General features: G+C 34.7%; 1 protein-coding gene across 1 annotated transcript in view; it reads left to right on the top strand.

The window, feature by feature from the left end:
• LOC131041699 (uncharacterized) overlaps window positions 1–15,159 on the top strand; it is a 158,199-nt gene that overhangs the window by 93,215 nt on the left and 49,825 nt on the right. The window contains exons 3-8 of the mRNA XM_057974878.2: window positions 10,369–10,429; window positions 10,583–10,742; window positions 10,923–11,028; window positions 11,123–11,230; window positions 11,516–11,656; window positions 11,767–11,858. Coding sequence (XP_057830861.2) covers window positions 10,369–10,429; window positions 10,583–10,742; window positions 10,923–11,028; window positions 11,123–11,230; window positions 11,516–11,656; window positions 11,767–11,858 — 668 coding nt within the window. The remainder of the gene's footprint in view (window positions 1–10,368; window positions 10,430–10,582; window positions 10,743–10,922; window positions 11,029–11,122; window positions 11,231–11,515; window positions 11,657–11,766; window positions 11,859–15,159) is intronic.

Genomic DNA, 15,159 nt, shown 5'->3' with positions numbered 1-15,159 from the left:
GCCTAGACATGATATAGCCTTAATATTGTCATCAAGTCAAGAATTAGGATTTTGATGTATTGAGAAATGCATTGTGCTTATTGTTTTATCCTTCGAACTTTACATTTTTCTAACGATGAACTTGATTGATACTTATACACCACAACGTTTTCTTGTCTTTTTCAAGTACATTGTGGGGAACAAGACTTTGGATGCTGAGAAGAGGACATCGTTGAGTGGATGATATCATCATCCAAGGAAGAGATTGCAGTGATAGAACAAAGAATGCGCATGCAGAGGAATGGAGTGATGGATATTTGACTAAGTGTCAAGATAACCCTAAAAATTGATATGAAGAAATGAAAGAGAAACATTCAAATTTTGGATGTCTGCAAGTGTTTTGGAGAAATTTGGCTAAGTTTGGAAGCTGGTATTGTCTATTTTAGGGTTTTTACCCTTCAAACTTAGAAATGAGGTCAATAACTTAGGGTTTCGAGAAATCTGAATGAAGCAATGAAATGAGAATCCTTCATGGAAGCTACCAATGAAATTTGAGCGAATTTTGAGGATTTACTATTTTTAGTAAGTTTCACTATGGTCTAGATTGGTCTAATTTTGCTTTTAAACAAACTTACTATCTTTAGTAGCAGTCAATTTTTAGCAAGTCTATTTTTAGTGTCATTGTGTTCCGGTTTGCCCTAATTTGATGTTTGGAAGAACTTACTATTTTTAGTAAGTTTATTTTTGGAAAGCCTATATTTGGCAACTAGCAGGACACAAACGACAGAGCATTCCTGAATATCCAGCTCTAAATTTGGAAAAGTTGAAAAGCAGGCAAACGATCAAATTTTTGGCTAATTTCGGAATTCTTTCCCAAAATGGCAAAGGCACGAAAAGTCTATTCTTTGGCATGAAGGAATTCATCCTTCACTCAAAATTCCTCAGCTACCTCAAAATTGCACTCAAGGACAAGAGGAGAGTGCATTTCCTTGGTCAAGGTGGATTTTCCTTCCTTGGCAAAATTCCTCCACTACCTCAAAATTGCACTCAAGGACATGAGGAGGGTGCATTTCCTCGTCAAGGAGGATTTTCCTTCCTTGACAAAATTCCTCCACTACCTCAAAATTGTGTTTAAGGACAAGAGGAGAGCACATTTCCTTGGTCAAGGAGGATTTTTCCTCCCCATCAAAATTCCTCCTCCACCTCAAATTCGCGCCCAGGATAGGGAATCGAGTACATTTCATTGGCAGAGAAAGATTTTTGAAAAATTGCAAAATTCATCCTTCCATGCCAAAATGTGCCCAAGTATGCAGAATTCCAGGAAAGTGAAAAATTGACTAAGTGTTGAGAACTCTCCTTTGGACTCCAGAGTGGTCAGAATTCTTGAAAGATGGAAAAAGTGATTGAATGTCAGAAAATTCCTCCTTCAGGACAAAGCAGGCACGAGCATTCATAGAACAGGAAATGGAAGAACTTCACAAGGAAATGAATTTTTCCTTCTCCAGGATCGATATGTGCTCAAGGATTCCTTAGAAATGGAAACTCAAAAATTTGACTATGGAGAAATTCCTTCTTCATGCTCCAAATGTGCCCATCTACAAAATGTCAGAAAATGATAAAACATCAAGAATTCATGTATCCAATCCAAAGACAACATCAGGACGTCAAGAGGCACGAAGGTCCAAGATGAGCAGATCCAGTTTGTGACATCCAAGTACAGATGAGAAGAGTTTACAACTATCTTGAATTTCCTCTGGAAGTCCAAGATCCCAGTCAAGAAAGAGCAAGGAGGAAGAATTCCAGTTCTAGACGTTCAAGGAAGACATTCAAAGTTCTTGTGATCCAATTCAAGTATGAAAGACTTCAAGAATGATAGAATCATCAACAAGGAAAGATATTCCAAGAAGGTGAATTCCCAAGCAAGTACATGGAAGGAAGAAAATGATCATGGAAAGATAATTTCAGAAAAGCTAATCAAAGTTAGAACCTTGATCACAAAATGATGCAAAATGGAATATTCCTCGTGATGAGTCATCAGGTCCACATGACATTCAACATGCTGAGGTGGCACCTCGTCACCTTCTCCAGCCAATCAAATGTCTCCCAACTGTCATGATCAGATTCATTGCATAGGCCGCCAAGGAAAGGGATAGTGGGCGCCCTATTTTGGGCAATGAGCTATTAAATGTATAATGGAGTGGTGGCCTATTTAATCTATAGTGGTTGCCTTATTTGAGTGATGTGCCATTAAATACATGATGAACGTGATGCCTTATTAATTGACAGGTTCACTACTTGGTGCCACATAGGTCATTTTTGTTCAAACCCTAATTAGGGTTTGCATGGTGTAATCTTGGCCCTTGATTTCAAATCAATCTGGGTCGTTCATTCGTGGGAGGATCTCTATAAAAGGCCCTGCCTTCTCATTTGTAATTCATTAGATAAATAGCTCATTAGTTCAAGTAAAAAGCTTTGGCTCCTTAGAGTAGAAGTAGAGTAGGAGAAGAAGACATTGTTGTAAGACTTGAAGAAATAAAATTTGATTTCATTGAAGACGTGGTGGACTCATGTTTATTTCAACTTGTTGCATGGTGTTCTTCCAATTTCTCAATTGTTAGATGAAGTACTTTGGTTTTGATGGAGAATGTGGCAATGTTTGATGAATTTCAATGGCTCATACTTTTTGCATTTAAATGATTTCTATTTGTAGTGTAAAGTTAGCCCGATCCTTTTTTATATGGATGCTTAACTTCGATCATTGAATGTACATTGTTATGATGATGTTCATTATGATATGAAAATTCTTTGGATAACCCTTGGAAGATTGCACTGGTCTTGTAGAGTTGTTGCTGAGCTGGGCGAAGCAGAACTTGCTTAATGTGGAATTCGTCCATTGGAGCACCATCCATTGATATCATTGTCCTTACGAGTAGAATAGACTCTCTAACCCTTCCCGTTTAATTTCAGTTCATTTCAGTTGTGTCCATTCGAAAAAGAAGCATCATGAGGTTGCAATATTCGGTGAAGAAGTTCCAACCATCACTGCAGAAGAAGTGTAGAATGATTCAAACGTAAGTCTCTCTGTGTTACCAGCATATCACAATGACTATTGAGCTTATCCACATGTCAAGACTTGATAGAGAAGAACCTTGGAGTCACTTGCATGATCTTTCGCAATCTTAGCATACACGGGATTTTGCTCAAGAGAGGATAAGATACCTTGGTATTTTATTTTGTGTTGGTGTCGTCATAAAACACCCATCAACAAGTATTAGAGTAATTAATGTTCATATAATGGTTTGTAGTGTCCCTACTAGTTAGAGATCACTGACCTGCAAAACAGACTGTTAGAATGCAACAAATATACATATAACTAATCTAATTTGCAATAAAACTTCAATTATTTAATTAACACTAATCTCAATTCTTATTTAACAAAAGGATATGAGTGCAATACTGGGACATGTCCTCAGGCGGCTGTGAAGCTCGCCTTCTTGGAACCCATCTTGGTTCCAAGCCATACCAGGAAATCAAAGGTTAATTCGATTCCTGTCTTGGATGTAATTTCTTACACCCAAGCCATACCAGGAGATCGAAGGTTAATTCGATTCCTGTCTTGGATGTAATTTCTTACACCCAAGCCATACCAGGAGATCTAAGGTTAGTTCGATTCCTGTCTTGGATGTAATTTCTTACACCCAGGCCATACCAAGGAAGACCATCATATATGATCGATTCCTTGCCCAAGTCTACCAGAGAGAACAGGCCAGATCCGTCTCTTCTTGGATGAACCTTTGTCACCCAAGCCATACATATATGCATATAGATACTCAGTATATACTGCCTACCAAGGATTATCATAATCCCTTCATTAGGCTAAGGGAATTTCCTCCCAATAGCCTCCATCATATAGTCACATTATTCATATTACATTTTACAATTCATTATCATTTTTTCCGTCCATAATTTACTTATACACTTACATATTCCTTAATCCTCTTTGTTGATCCTAGATATACATAAATATTCTGCATGCTTACCTATATTTATTGCTACATACATATAAGTAAATATTCAGTAATATATATATTCATAAATATGCATTAATATATATGTGTGTGTGTGGCACACACGTCCACACACATATATACCCTATGACCCGTAACACCTCTTAACTGTTCACAGTCCGCAGCCTGCTGTTTGACGTTCATAGACGTAGGTTGCCGCCTGCAGATTGAAATCCGCAGTTGCTGCCTGCAGTCCTCCCGTCTCCTTTCCTTACCTTCTCTGATTACGACTTCTGATCTTGAATGATGTACATCTATCCTTTACAAATCTGCCACAAAACTTTCTTCCCAAAAATGTCTTACAACAATTCTCATGCATATTTATAGGTGTTCCATCATTGATTCACTTCAATGTTCTATATATATTCTCACTACCAAATCTGCATACATACTCCTTCCATATCTTCATTTATTTTTATTCACCAATCTGCTCGTGTTCCCTTCATATCTGAATAAAATTTCTTTTATGCCTGCATATATATATATATTGTTTATATCGGCTTCTTCTCACTTCCTTATTCTACTGTGTATATGATATATTTCCTTTTTCACTTTATCTCTGTATATTTGTCTGTTCTAAATTCATATGATACTCTATTTTTACTCACACGTCCGAGACCACCCCCCCCTATCGATCTTCATTTTAATTCTTATTTATATCTTATTCATCGGTCATATCCACTGGTCATCTTCTTTCATATATCTTTTTGTGTATTTTAAAATGCACCTTTTCATGAATTGTATTTGTTTAGAGAATCATTAACAAACATATTTACTTAACAAGTCGATACCAACCGATACCAACAAACAAGTCGATACAAACAAATTTAGTTGATGCTGAGTCAATTTATATGTGCTGACGTTGGTATGTAGTTTCCTCAATACCTTAATACTGCTGTATATGATACTGATGTTTGTTTATCAATATCGCTGCCTGAAGAGTTGACGTCGTCTTTTTCAATATCTTTTCTTCCCATTCTTCAATATCGCTGTATATTATAATCAGTTACTTTAATCGCTGCACATGATATAGGCAAATCTTTTATATCACTGTCTTTGATCATTTAAACGCTTCTTTCCTCTATTACACTGTATCGGGCTTTTTCTCCCATATTATCGTAATCTGAATAGTCGCTGTTCTTTCCTTGACATATTGACCATATCTGAATTGAGTCAACCTTTGACTTCATTAATTTTATTTAATATATTAATATTATTTAATAATTCATTTCTTCTTTTAATATATTAACATTATTTAATATGTTTAACATTATTTTAATAATTGACTTTATCACATGTCAAGAATAAATATTAATATATATATTTAATTAAATAATTTATTTAATAAATAAATAAAATTTCAAATAATCATTTGTTAATCATTATATTAATCAATAGTAATACTTGCCTCATTTAGGATATATATAATGATCAAGGAGGGGACATGACATGGTCATTATGTAATATTTAGTTGTTTTAGTTAGTTTCTATATCAGTCTTTAGTTCACGATTGTTTCGTTTAGAAGCATTGTCTTGTAATTGCTTATATGTAGTCTTTCGTTATAGTAGTAGAATGTACATTAGAATGAATACATTACTTACAGAACCATAAAAACATAGAAAGAAGGAAAACAAACAACACAATATAAGGGATTTTTAATGTGGAAAATCTAAGGTGGAAAACCAGCTGCTGCACATCATCATCTTCTTGCCTTCATCAATGGAGCAAATACAAATAGCTCTAACAAGTATAACATTACTTTCTCTGTTAGTGTCCTATTTTCCTAGTTCTGCTATGGAAAGAAATTAAGAATTACGAGCAGCAGAGTAACATCATTTATGAACAGCTGACTACTCTCTGCTACCTACTTATAGATTCAATAATTGAATCCAATACTCCTTCCTCCAATTCCTTAGCCCATGACTCTTCTTATGCATTTTTGGTAACATCCCTTCGAATACCAAAGGATTCCAGACACTCAAAATGAGAAGATCAATTATTTCTTGTTATTACTTTTTCTTTGTGCAGAACTGTCAGTTAAAACAGGGTGGAATTGCTGCTTAGGATACCAGTCGTTATGAAGCCACTCTGATGGTTGTGAAACTGTCTCTATAGTACTATTCATGATAAGCAGGCAAAAGTTACATAACCATCACTAACACTTGAATAACTGCCACTTAACTGTGCCAAAAAAATTCTGGAACTTGCAGAGGTCACAACTTCTGCATAAGACTTAAAATTAGGTCTCCTTTTTTGAAGGTGCATAACTTTGTGAGAGGAATCCATATATGCAATCAGAATTGAATTTGGAGGAAGCATAGCCTGTGTTCCATGCTTCACCTTTTTGAAGTAGAGAGTTTTTGGTAGGAGTAGCAATGCAGCTCTCCTCTATTTTGTTGATCTTGATATGTCTTTGGAGTCTATAGAGGTTTTGGTGAATTTCTTGGATCTTTACAGATCTTTTGTACACATCCTTACTTTTCCAATTCTCTTGTGCTTTTAACTGCTCTGTTGGACATATAAATTCTGTTAGGTGTTACAAATGTTTAATAACTTTAATCTTTAGTCATGTTAATAGCTACAATATGTGAGACAAAACTATTCTGTAGACTATAGTTCTGTATTTTATGTTAAGCATTCAAATAAGCTCTTTGGATTGAATTTGTTTATGCCTATTGAAACCAATAAGGAAGATTTTAGTGGTTTTTAGATGATAATGTTAATCTTTCTGATGAAGGCCTAAAATTTTAACATGTCCAAATGAGTCACCCTGGTCAAAACAGGAAAATGACAGGTTCTCTAGTGTGTATTGGAGATTAGATATCCTGAATATCTGGGATATGATTAGTTTGGGCAGGGAAACCTTATTTTAAGAGTTAGAATCAAAGGGTGGATATCATCACCGATAAAAATTCATTTTGGCACTGTAGGTTTGGCCTGGATTCCATGGTATAGGATGGGAGGTTAGTTTTTAAATGGGTCACATGTGCAGGATTTGGTTGTGGTACGGTTTCTTCTTCTTCAGAAATAGATCATAATAACAATTGCAGTATAAGAAATTGTCGAGATGAATGGGAAATGAATAAGAATAGAATGGTGCATACAAACAGAGAGCAGATTATATATATGTAAATTATTTGTATCATTGATTTTGAACTTTAGAAGAGCACATAGTGTCACAATGTGACATGCATGCATCTGGAGATGTTCGGGAATCCTTGTACTATGCAAACCATGTGCATTACTTTGTATGCGAGAAGGGTACATAATATCACAATTTTCTATGCATGCACCGCGCCACCAAGGGATCTAGAATCCTTGTATATTGCCATCATGATTTGCCACAGTTGGCTGCATAATTGATGTCATGTTGTATACTGCTAGCTCATCCTTGGGAGGGGCAGTTGACAACAACTCTTGAATTTTATCTAGGAGAAAATGAGTTTTGAAAATCCTTTATTGTCTGCAATAAGAGCTATGTCTTGAAGGAATTATTATGAAAGATAAAGCAAATTACATTTTCATATGCAATGCTTCATTTTCCAGTGGTTACACACAAGCACTGTCAAGAAACAACAATTGGCCCTGGCTTGTGGGGTATGAGGGAAACCCCTTGCGTTATTGCTAGTCTCTGTCCTACAAGGAAAGGGTAACACTGCATAGTGGGGAATGGTGCATTGATGCTGCTACTTGAATTGTTTTTATTAAAAAATATAACCATTAACCAAAATCATGTGGTATTAGTTTTAAGATTTTGAATAAAGGGTCTACAATGGCTAAAGTTTGGTAGAATATAACGAAGGGGTTAGAAGTAGTCTTGAAGTAGTAACGAGACCTAAGAATTCTGGTTTAGGATATAATAGTACAACTATAGAATGATGAGGATGTTCTCACACATCTACAACACATTACACCATAAACAATCCTGGTCAAAATCAGTCCAAGCAGCTTGTCTCTAAATTTGCAGAAGGTTTGTCTTTCATTCTATGATTTGTAGTTATTTCTGTACAACAGGTCATAAATCTAGACAATGTTGGTTTCTACATCCTTGCATATTTTTGTGGTGGCACGTGCAATGACAAGAAGTCTACAAATTGGTTTACAGGCTTTTTGTTTCAGGAACTTACTAGGTCGATACAAATGATTTTTGGTTGGATTATATAAGCCAGACATAAACATATTACATCCTCATAATGTAGTTTGTTTATTCCATTTGATATTAGTTTTTTGTGGCTCCATAAGGCAACATGACTTCTACGGTCAGCACAACATTGCACAAATTCTTCTAGTTTGCAAAACTTCACAAATCCTACCGTTATTCTCAATAAGCATCTGAAAGACAAACTCTCACATATAGAAGGTGAATAATAACACCCTAAAGATGAAGAATCATACATGTAAGAGCAACTGTTTCATCTTCTAGAATGGTCCCTTTATCTTTCACTACTAATATACGTCAATGGCAGAGTACATAGGGCATACCAGTTTGTTAATCTATAGTAATTGCCCCCTTCACTATATAGTCATGTATTTTATAAAGATATGGCATCATATATGCGACCCCCTTGTGTTTAAGGATTTCAGTCATAATATTTGAAGGACATCTGGGCAAGGGAGAACAGGGATCCAAAAATATTCTATTTTGCATCCACGGTGAATTGTGACATCAAGTACTCTTACACTTGTTAGATTTCCACAGTCCATGATTCTGGATTCAACTGTGTATGAGTTTTTTTCGCAAAAAAACTCATACAAAGTTGAATCCAGAAATCTTCATAGAATTAATCAAGTACTCTTCTCATGTATACACTATAGAGTTTATATATTACAAAGTATCCTCCATGTACATATTTTGTTCTCTACTGGTGTGCTATAGTATGTTGTTCATGTATCTAGTTATTGGCAGTTTAATTTGAAATTTATATGAATAATGCAATTGTTATAATGATTTTCTTCCACTTGGAAGACATTTAATTTCCAGCAATTTAGATTTGTTTTCCCATAGATACTTCTTGGATAAACATTAACTGGACTTAAGTATTAGGTCTTCTACTACAAAAATAAAATTAACAGCAGGAAGAACAAAATAACACCAGAAAATGAAGTCAAAGTGTCGGGGCACTTGCACACCGAACGATTATAATGTGATTGCAAATATATGATAGACTGTAATCTCGTCTTGTTTCCAGCTTTGTAACAAACGAACAAATGATTCATGATATAAAGAGAGAGGGGTTGACCTCTGTTATACAAGAGATGGTAAAATCTTAATTTGGGGCATAAGTTATCTGTAAGGGGTAACTAGCCCATAATCAATCTTATTCATTCAATCAAATTCCATAAGTAATAATTAGTCTAATGTACTGTAGTTACATAAGTTTAAGGCTTAATTTTCTGTAAGGGGCCTTTACATCATAAATCTTGACACTTGTAAGGACAACTTAATATAATAAAGTGTGAGCTTATCACGGATTAGTGCAACATAATGCATAACTAAATGAAGTTGTGATGAGGTACACAACATGTCCCTTTCTATGTATTGAAGTGCAATACATTGTAAGCCTTTACTTTGTTTTAACAGTCTCTAAGGTGTTATCACAGACAGCTGGAGACGGGTGTATGAGAACTTGGGCAACAAGGATGCCATTTCAAATCAATGAGAAAATGAAGAAGTGTATAACTATATTATACATAAATATAGCCACTTGGAGATGTTGGTCCAGGTATGGGTATGCCACTTCAAAACAGGGTATGGAGATGTTAGTATATGAATAAGCATGCAACTATCTTGTATGAATATAGTCACCAAGAAATTTGGAAGCAGATGTGATTTCAAGTCAAATTATGGGAGTAAATGAATATGGTTAGCATAATGTATTTTCAATATTACCACCGTGAGATGTGGGTTAAGCCATGTGGGGACAGGCTCATGGTCCTTGTCCCTATATTGGAATTTGTAGATGACCATGATTTTTAGATGTGGTTGAACAAAACATAGGGTAAAGGTGCCTTGTGCACTCCTTCCAATCTTATAGTTAGAAAAGGGTCGTCTTGTCAAAACAAAGAGAAATATCTGAAGAACATAGTGTTAATAGAGAATTCAATGCCATTTATGATACTTTAATTGTTTGTCATCTTATTTATACAAATCAAATTTAATAGCTTGCTGAATCTAAGTTGCAACTGGGTAAATATCATATTTTAGGCTGCTTTTAATCTTTTTGGAATTAGATTTAATCAAAGCTTTATATTTCCTTGCCATAGAAACAGAAATACATTGATTGGCAATTCTCAAAAATTACTTTCCTGGTTATTTTTCAGGATCTCCTTTGCATTGAATGGCGCATATGGTTAACAGATTTTCTCCTCTCTAACTATTTTGGTATGAGGCTTTTTTTTTAATCATTCAGTGTATGCTTCACTTGTGAGTATTGCTTAGATTCTATTTTCTATTTTTGTTGTTTACTTGCATTTGCATAGTTTTATTGAATGTCACAAATATCAGGCACTGAAATTGATTATTGTTTCTATAAAGTAAATAGGGCATATTTTGATCTGAAAATGGAAGGAAAGCTTGATAATCCTGATCAAAGGATATGTGAAGATGTGGCAAGCTTTGTGAGAAATGCTGTTGATATCATATCATTGACGTCAAGCAAAGTGATCAATATCTTTGCATTTACAGGTGTACTATGGTGAGCAACTATTTTGGGCTTGTGACTTTGTTTGTATTGAGATTTTACTTTGTAATGTTTGGCATATTGTTGTCTTGCAATTTACATTTTGCAAGTGCGTGGAGCAAGTTTTAATTTTTTCAAATTTATTTATGCTATATATAACAAATCCTCGGAAGAAATATTGTTTGTTACAATCAGGTCTATTGCACCAGAACTGGTTTATTTTCTTCTGCTCTATTCAGTTATTGGCACTTTTTCTACGATCTGGATCTTTGGACAAAAGATAATGTTTTTGAAGCTACAGGTAATGTTTTGGGTCAATGGCAGGTATAATCTTGTATTCTTTAACTAAGATGCTCTTGCTAACTCTTATTAGGGTTCTCAATTATTCTATGAAGGGCTTACAAAAGGAGGCAGACTTCAGGTATTCGTTGGTTAGAATACGAGATAATGCAGAGTCCATTGCTTTCTACAGGGGTGAAGAACACGAGTCCATTTCAATTAAGGTACACTTAACCTTTTTTAGTGTTTCACATATGCAATTACTTAACAAGTGCTTCGGAAATTTCATCTATGTAGCCAACTTAAGTGTTAAGTAGTTATTTATTTCCCCCTTTTCTTCAAACATATTTGGAAACTTAGTCTTTACAGTGCTATAGAAGTCTGAGAGAAATGCATGCCTTTAAAATGACCTAGGGCTTCACTAGAGACAATAAGATGGAAAGATACTGTGCATTACTCTTTCTTTTTTAAAATTTAAATAAATTCTTCCTGTTTAAACTCCTGAGCAGGGTTTTTTTTCAGCCTTGGTGAAAAATGCAAGAGAGCTTATAATTTGGAACAGGCATCTTGCTCTCTTCAGCAATGCCTATGATTTTTCCGTGCTTATTATTCCAAGTTTAATAATTGCCCCAAGGTTCTTTAGAGGAGAGGTGCGTCGACTAAATTTACATGATGGTATATTGTGATAATATTCTTTGTATTCAATATAGGCAACATTGCTAAAATCATACTATTAATGTTTACTTTCGGAAATCTTCAGGTAGAGTTTGGGGTTGTAACTCAATCTGGTATGGCATTCAAAAGAATTTTGCAAGCTTTGTCTGTCATTATATTAAAATTTGATCGTTTCAGGTGAGCAACAACTTTTAAGCTTTGTATTTGTTAATAAGTAGGGTTTCTGATTTTGGTTTTCTGAAAGACTGTACTGGTCCTATATGAGTTCCATACATATTCAGACTTTGAGAAGTGAATATATATCTATGAAATTCCTAGTAGTGATAACTAATCTGCAATTAGTGTGGTGGTGCATTTAAGGCTGCAGATGAACTAAATTCCATGCTCTTGCTTTGCTGATGCCAGTCAAAATCAAATTATGATAAAATATAAGAAAACGTTTACAACTTTTTGAAAGCATTTAACTTGTGCAACTGTGACTCAAATCTACCATGATTATTATGATGTTGGGTTTTGTTGTTCATTTAGCTGATATCTCAAAAGAATATATCATTGAGTCAAATTCTCTTTACATATGAGAGTGCAATAGGTATCTTTAAATAGTTTCAATTGGTAAGGTTAGGTATTGGATAACAAAATGATCAGCACTGGCTTCTATCAGGATATTATAAAAGTGTTCAATTATAATGGTTGATGCAATGAGGGATATAGAAGGATCAGCAAGCTATGATGGTTAGTGATATAGGACATAATAGTCATTGTGACAAGGTCATATTGATCAACAAGATAGAGAAGGAACCTATAGATCTTCATCTCACTATTCCGTTATAGATAATGCTTTTCCCTAATCTAAAACAAAGAAAACAAGAGCAAAAAAGAGTTAAGAATTAGCATAGATACAAGTATAGCCATTGGATTTTCCAAAAATGATGAAAATATTGTTGTAAGTTAGCTTATGAAACTTTCCAAGAAAGCCCCATAAACTTGGTATCCATCTGTCAAACTCTCCAAAAACATGGTGTTAACAAATCAAACTTTGGCAATTTGGTGAGTTTGTGAAGACTCAAAAGAGTTATAAAAAATCAATGAGTTTCTCAAGTTGAGTTTGTTGCTGTTGTCATGTCAAAATTTGAATAAAATGGGACGAGCATATGACCAGGCAAGGAGTTAGTGGTTAGGTATTCAGTATATGGTTTACAGTTGGATAATTATTACAACTGAATAGAGAGACTAGTTTCTGCTCACTAGGATAGCAGCCTAATTGAGAATGAACACAAGTTTGTTGAGAACAGTTATAGGTTGAAATCTCCTTGAATGTCATCCTTAAAAAGGAAACTAGATTTTATTGCTCTTATCCAAGTTAAAATTGTCTAGGGTGCCTCAGCATTAGAGGAATAATTTTTCTGTTAATTGGCAAGTGTCTAGCAGTGTCAGTCCCAGAAATTCCTAATATGTAGATGCAAAGTGGCAGTCTGCAAATAGCAACATGTTGCACTTGATTATATTTCCTTTTGATATTTATTTTCAAATTTTAAAAGTTATAAGCAACAATTTTCCAGGAATCATGACTTTATACGCACAAGCTCCAATTCTCAAACACTTTAAAGTGCCTGAAAGCTTTGTCAGTGCTCTTCAGTTTCAGGCCAGAAAATTTCAGATGTGGTGAAGTTTTAACATTTTTCAAGAATAACAAAAATGGAGACCATCGAGCACCTAAAATGTGATTTGAAGAAGTCATTCCTTCTCACCCAAAATACATGGTATGTAGATCTGAAAGTTTCTTTATACATGACAAGCAAATTCAATGTTGATATCCATGATGATATGATTGATGATGATATTCATGATTAAGATGCTTCATATAGAGATTTTTTTGAGTCTTTTTCGTCCTCAAAGAATGGAATTTCAGATGTTATCAATGATGCTCGTAGTTATACTCTTTGTGATCATGTCTTTTTTGATGATCCTATTCATAGTGATGTTAGTTTGATTGGTAGTACCGATATTTCTGCTTACTTATTTTACATATGATGTGTATACGAGAGGTACTTGGTGGAGATTGATGCAGCAGATTATCTAAATACAAGGAGGATTGAGAAAGCATGGACATGGGACTGATAGTGAGTTTGTTCTTATGCCCAAGAGAGCTGGTTTGGTTATTTGTAGAGTCATTATACTCCATTTCTAATGAGCACACTACATCATTGTTTCTTGTCATTAGTCCTTTCAAATTTTGAGTTCCTAGAAGTTGACACTCTCGTTTGGAGAGAGAAGCCATCCAAAAGCTTGATCTAGAGTGCATTTTGGAGAGGAGGAATTCTAAGCCTGAATACAAGATTTGACTTTTTAGAAGATAGAGTTGGGATGATGCTAGTTTGACACTTGCTATGTGAGTTAATTACGGATGTGGATTGATGATGGATCATGTAGAACTCCTGGCTCATATATTAGGTCATAGCTCATATATGAGGTCATACAAATACATAAAATCAATAACTAGGCCTCTAGGCTCTCATCATTGATAATTAATATGCTGGTTTAAATGGATAGTCATGAGCACACAAATGACCTTTTGACGGATGAATTGCATGGGCATTGGGGTGCTATTGAGAGTTGTTCATAGATATCTGGTGTTTGTTGAGCGTGAGTCTTCTGGCACATTAAGCTTGGTTGATCTTCTAACATTTGGTGTCTTCATGGGCCCACTGTAATCTCCCCCATTTTTGTGAGCATCAGAGTTCGAGGGGTTAGCCTATTATTTTGACCCTCGTAGGCTAGTATGGTGGATTAGAGGGTCCAGTTTGGGAGTTTTGGAGCTCTTTAGGTGGCCGTTGGAAGTGCTTATCTCACTAGATCTTTCATTTGTTCTGAGGCATTGATATTTAGAGGTTCCTGGTTCCGTTTTGAGGGACTTACTATCTATAGTAAGTCAATGGATGTTAGAGAGGGGCCCTTACTATTTTTAGTAAGACACCTAGATTGATAGTGGGAATAGTGGGCTAGCCAGTGATGAAGTCAGAATCATTAAATAATGGCTTTTAATGGAGTTATGACATTTAATTATTATTAAAGTGTTACTTTAATAATAATTAATTATTTTAAGGGAATATTACATTGACTTCATGTGATAAAGTCAAATTATAAAGTGAGATTTTAATGATTTTATTTGACTTTATTATAAAAGGACATTTAATGATTATAAAGTCAAATTATAATGTGCATATGAGGAATAATATAAAGTACCAATTTCAAGGGAGATATAAATGATTATTAATATATATACTTTATATTATTTTGTTTTGTATCAAATGAAGGGATCGACCCTTTTGAAAAGTTATTATAAATTTTTATTAAAACCCTAAAGTGGATTTCCAAAGGGAATTAAAGGCATTTGAGAGTTGAGAGGATAAAAGGTTTCAAAAAGCAAATCAAACTCATTATTGATGATCATTTGTCTTTGCTTTCGGTTGTTGTGCAT

This window comes from Cryptomeria japonica, chromosome 11, assembly GCF_030272615.1.
Source record: "Cryptomeria japonica chromosome 11, Sugi_1.0, whole genome shotgun sequence".
Classification (NCBI taxonomy): Eukaryota; Viridiplantae; Streptophyta; class Pinopsida; order Cupressales; family Cupressaceae; genus Cryptomeria; species Cryptomeria japonica.
This window is presented reverse-complemented; position numbering and strand designations above follow the sequence as displayed.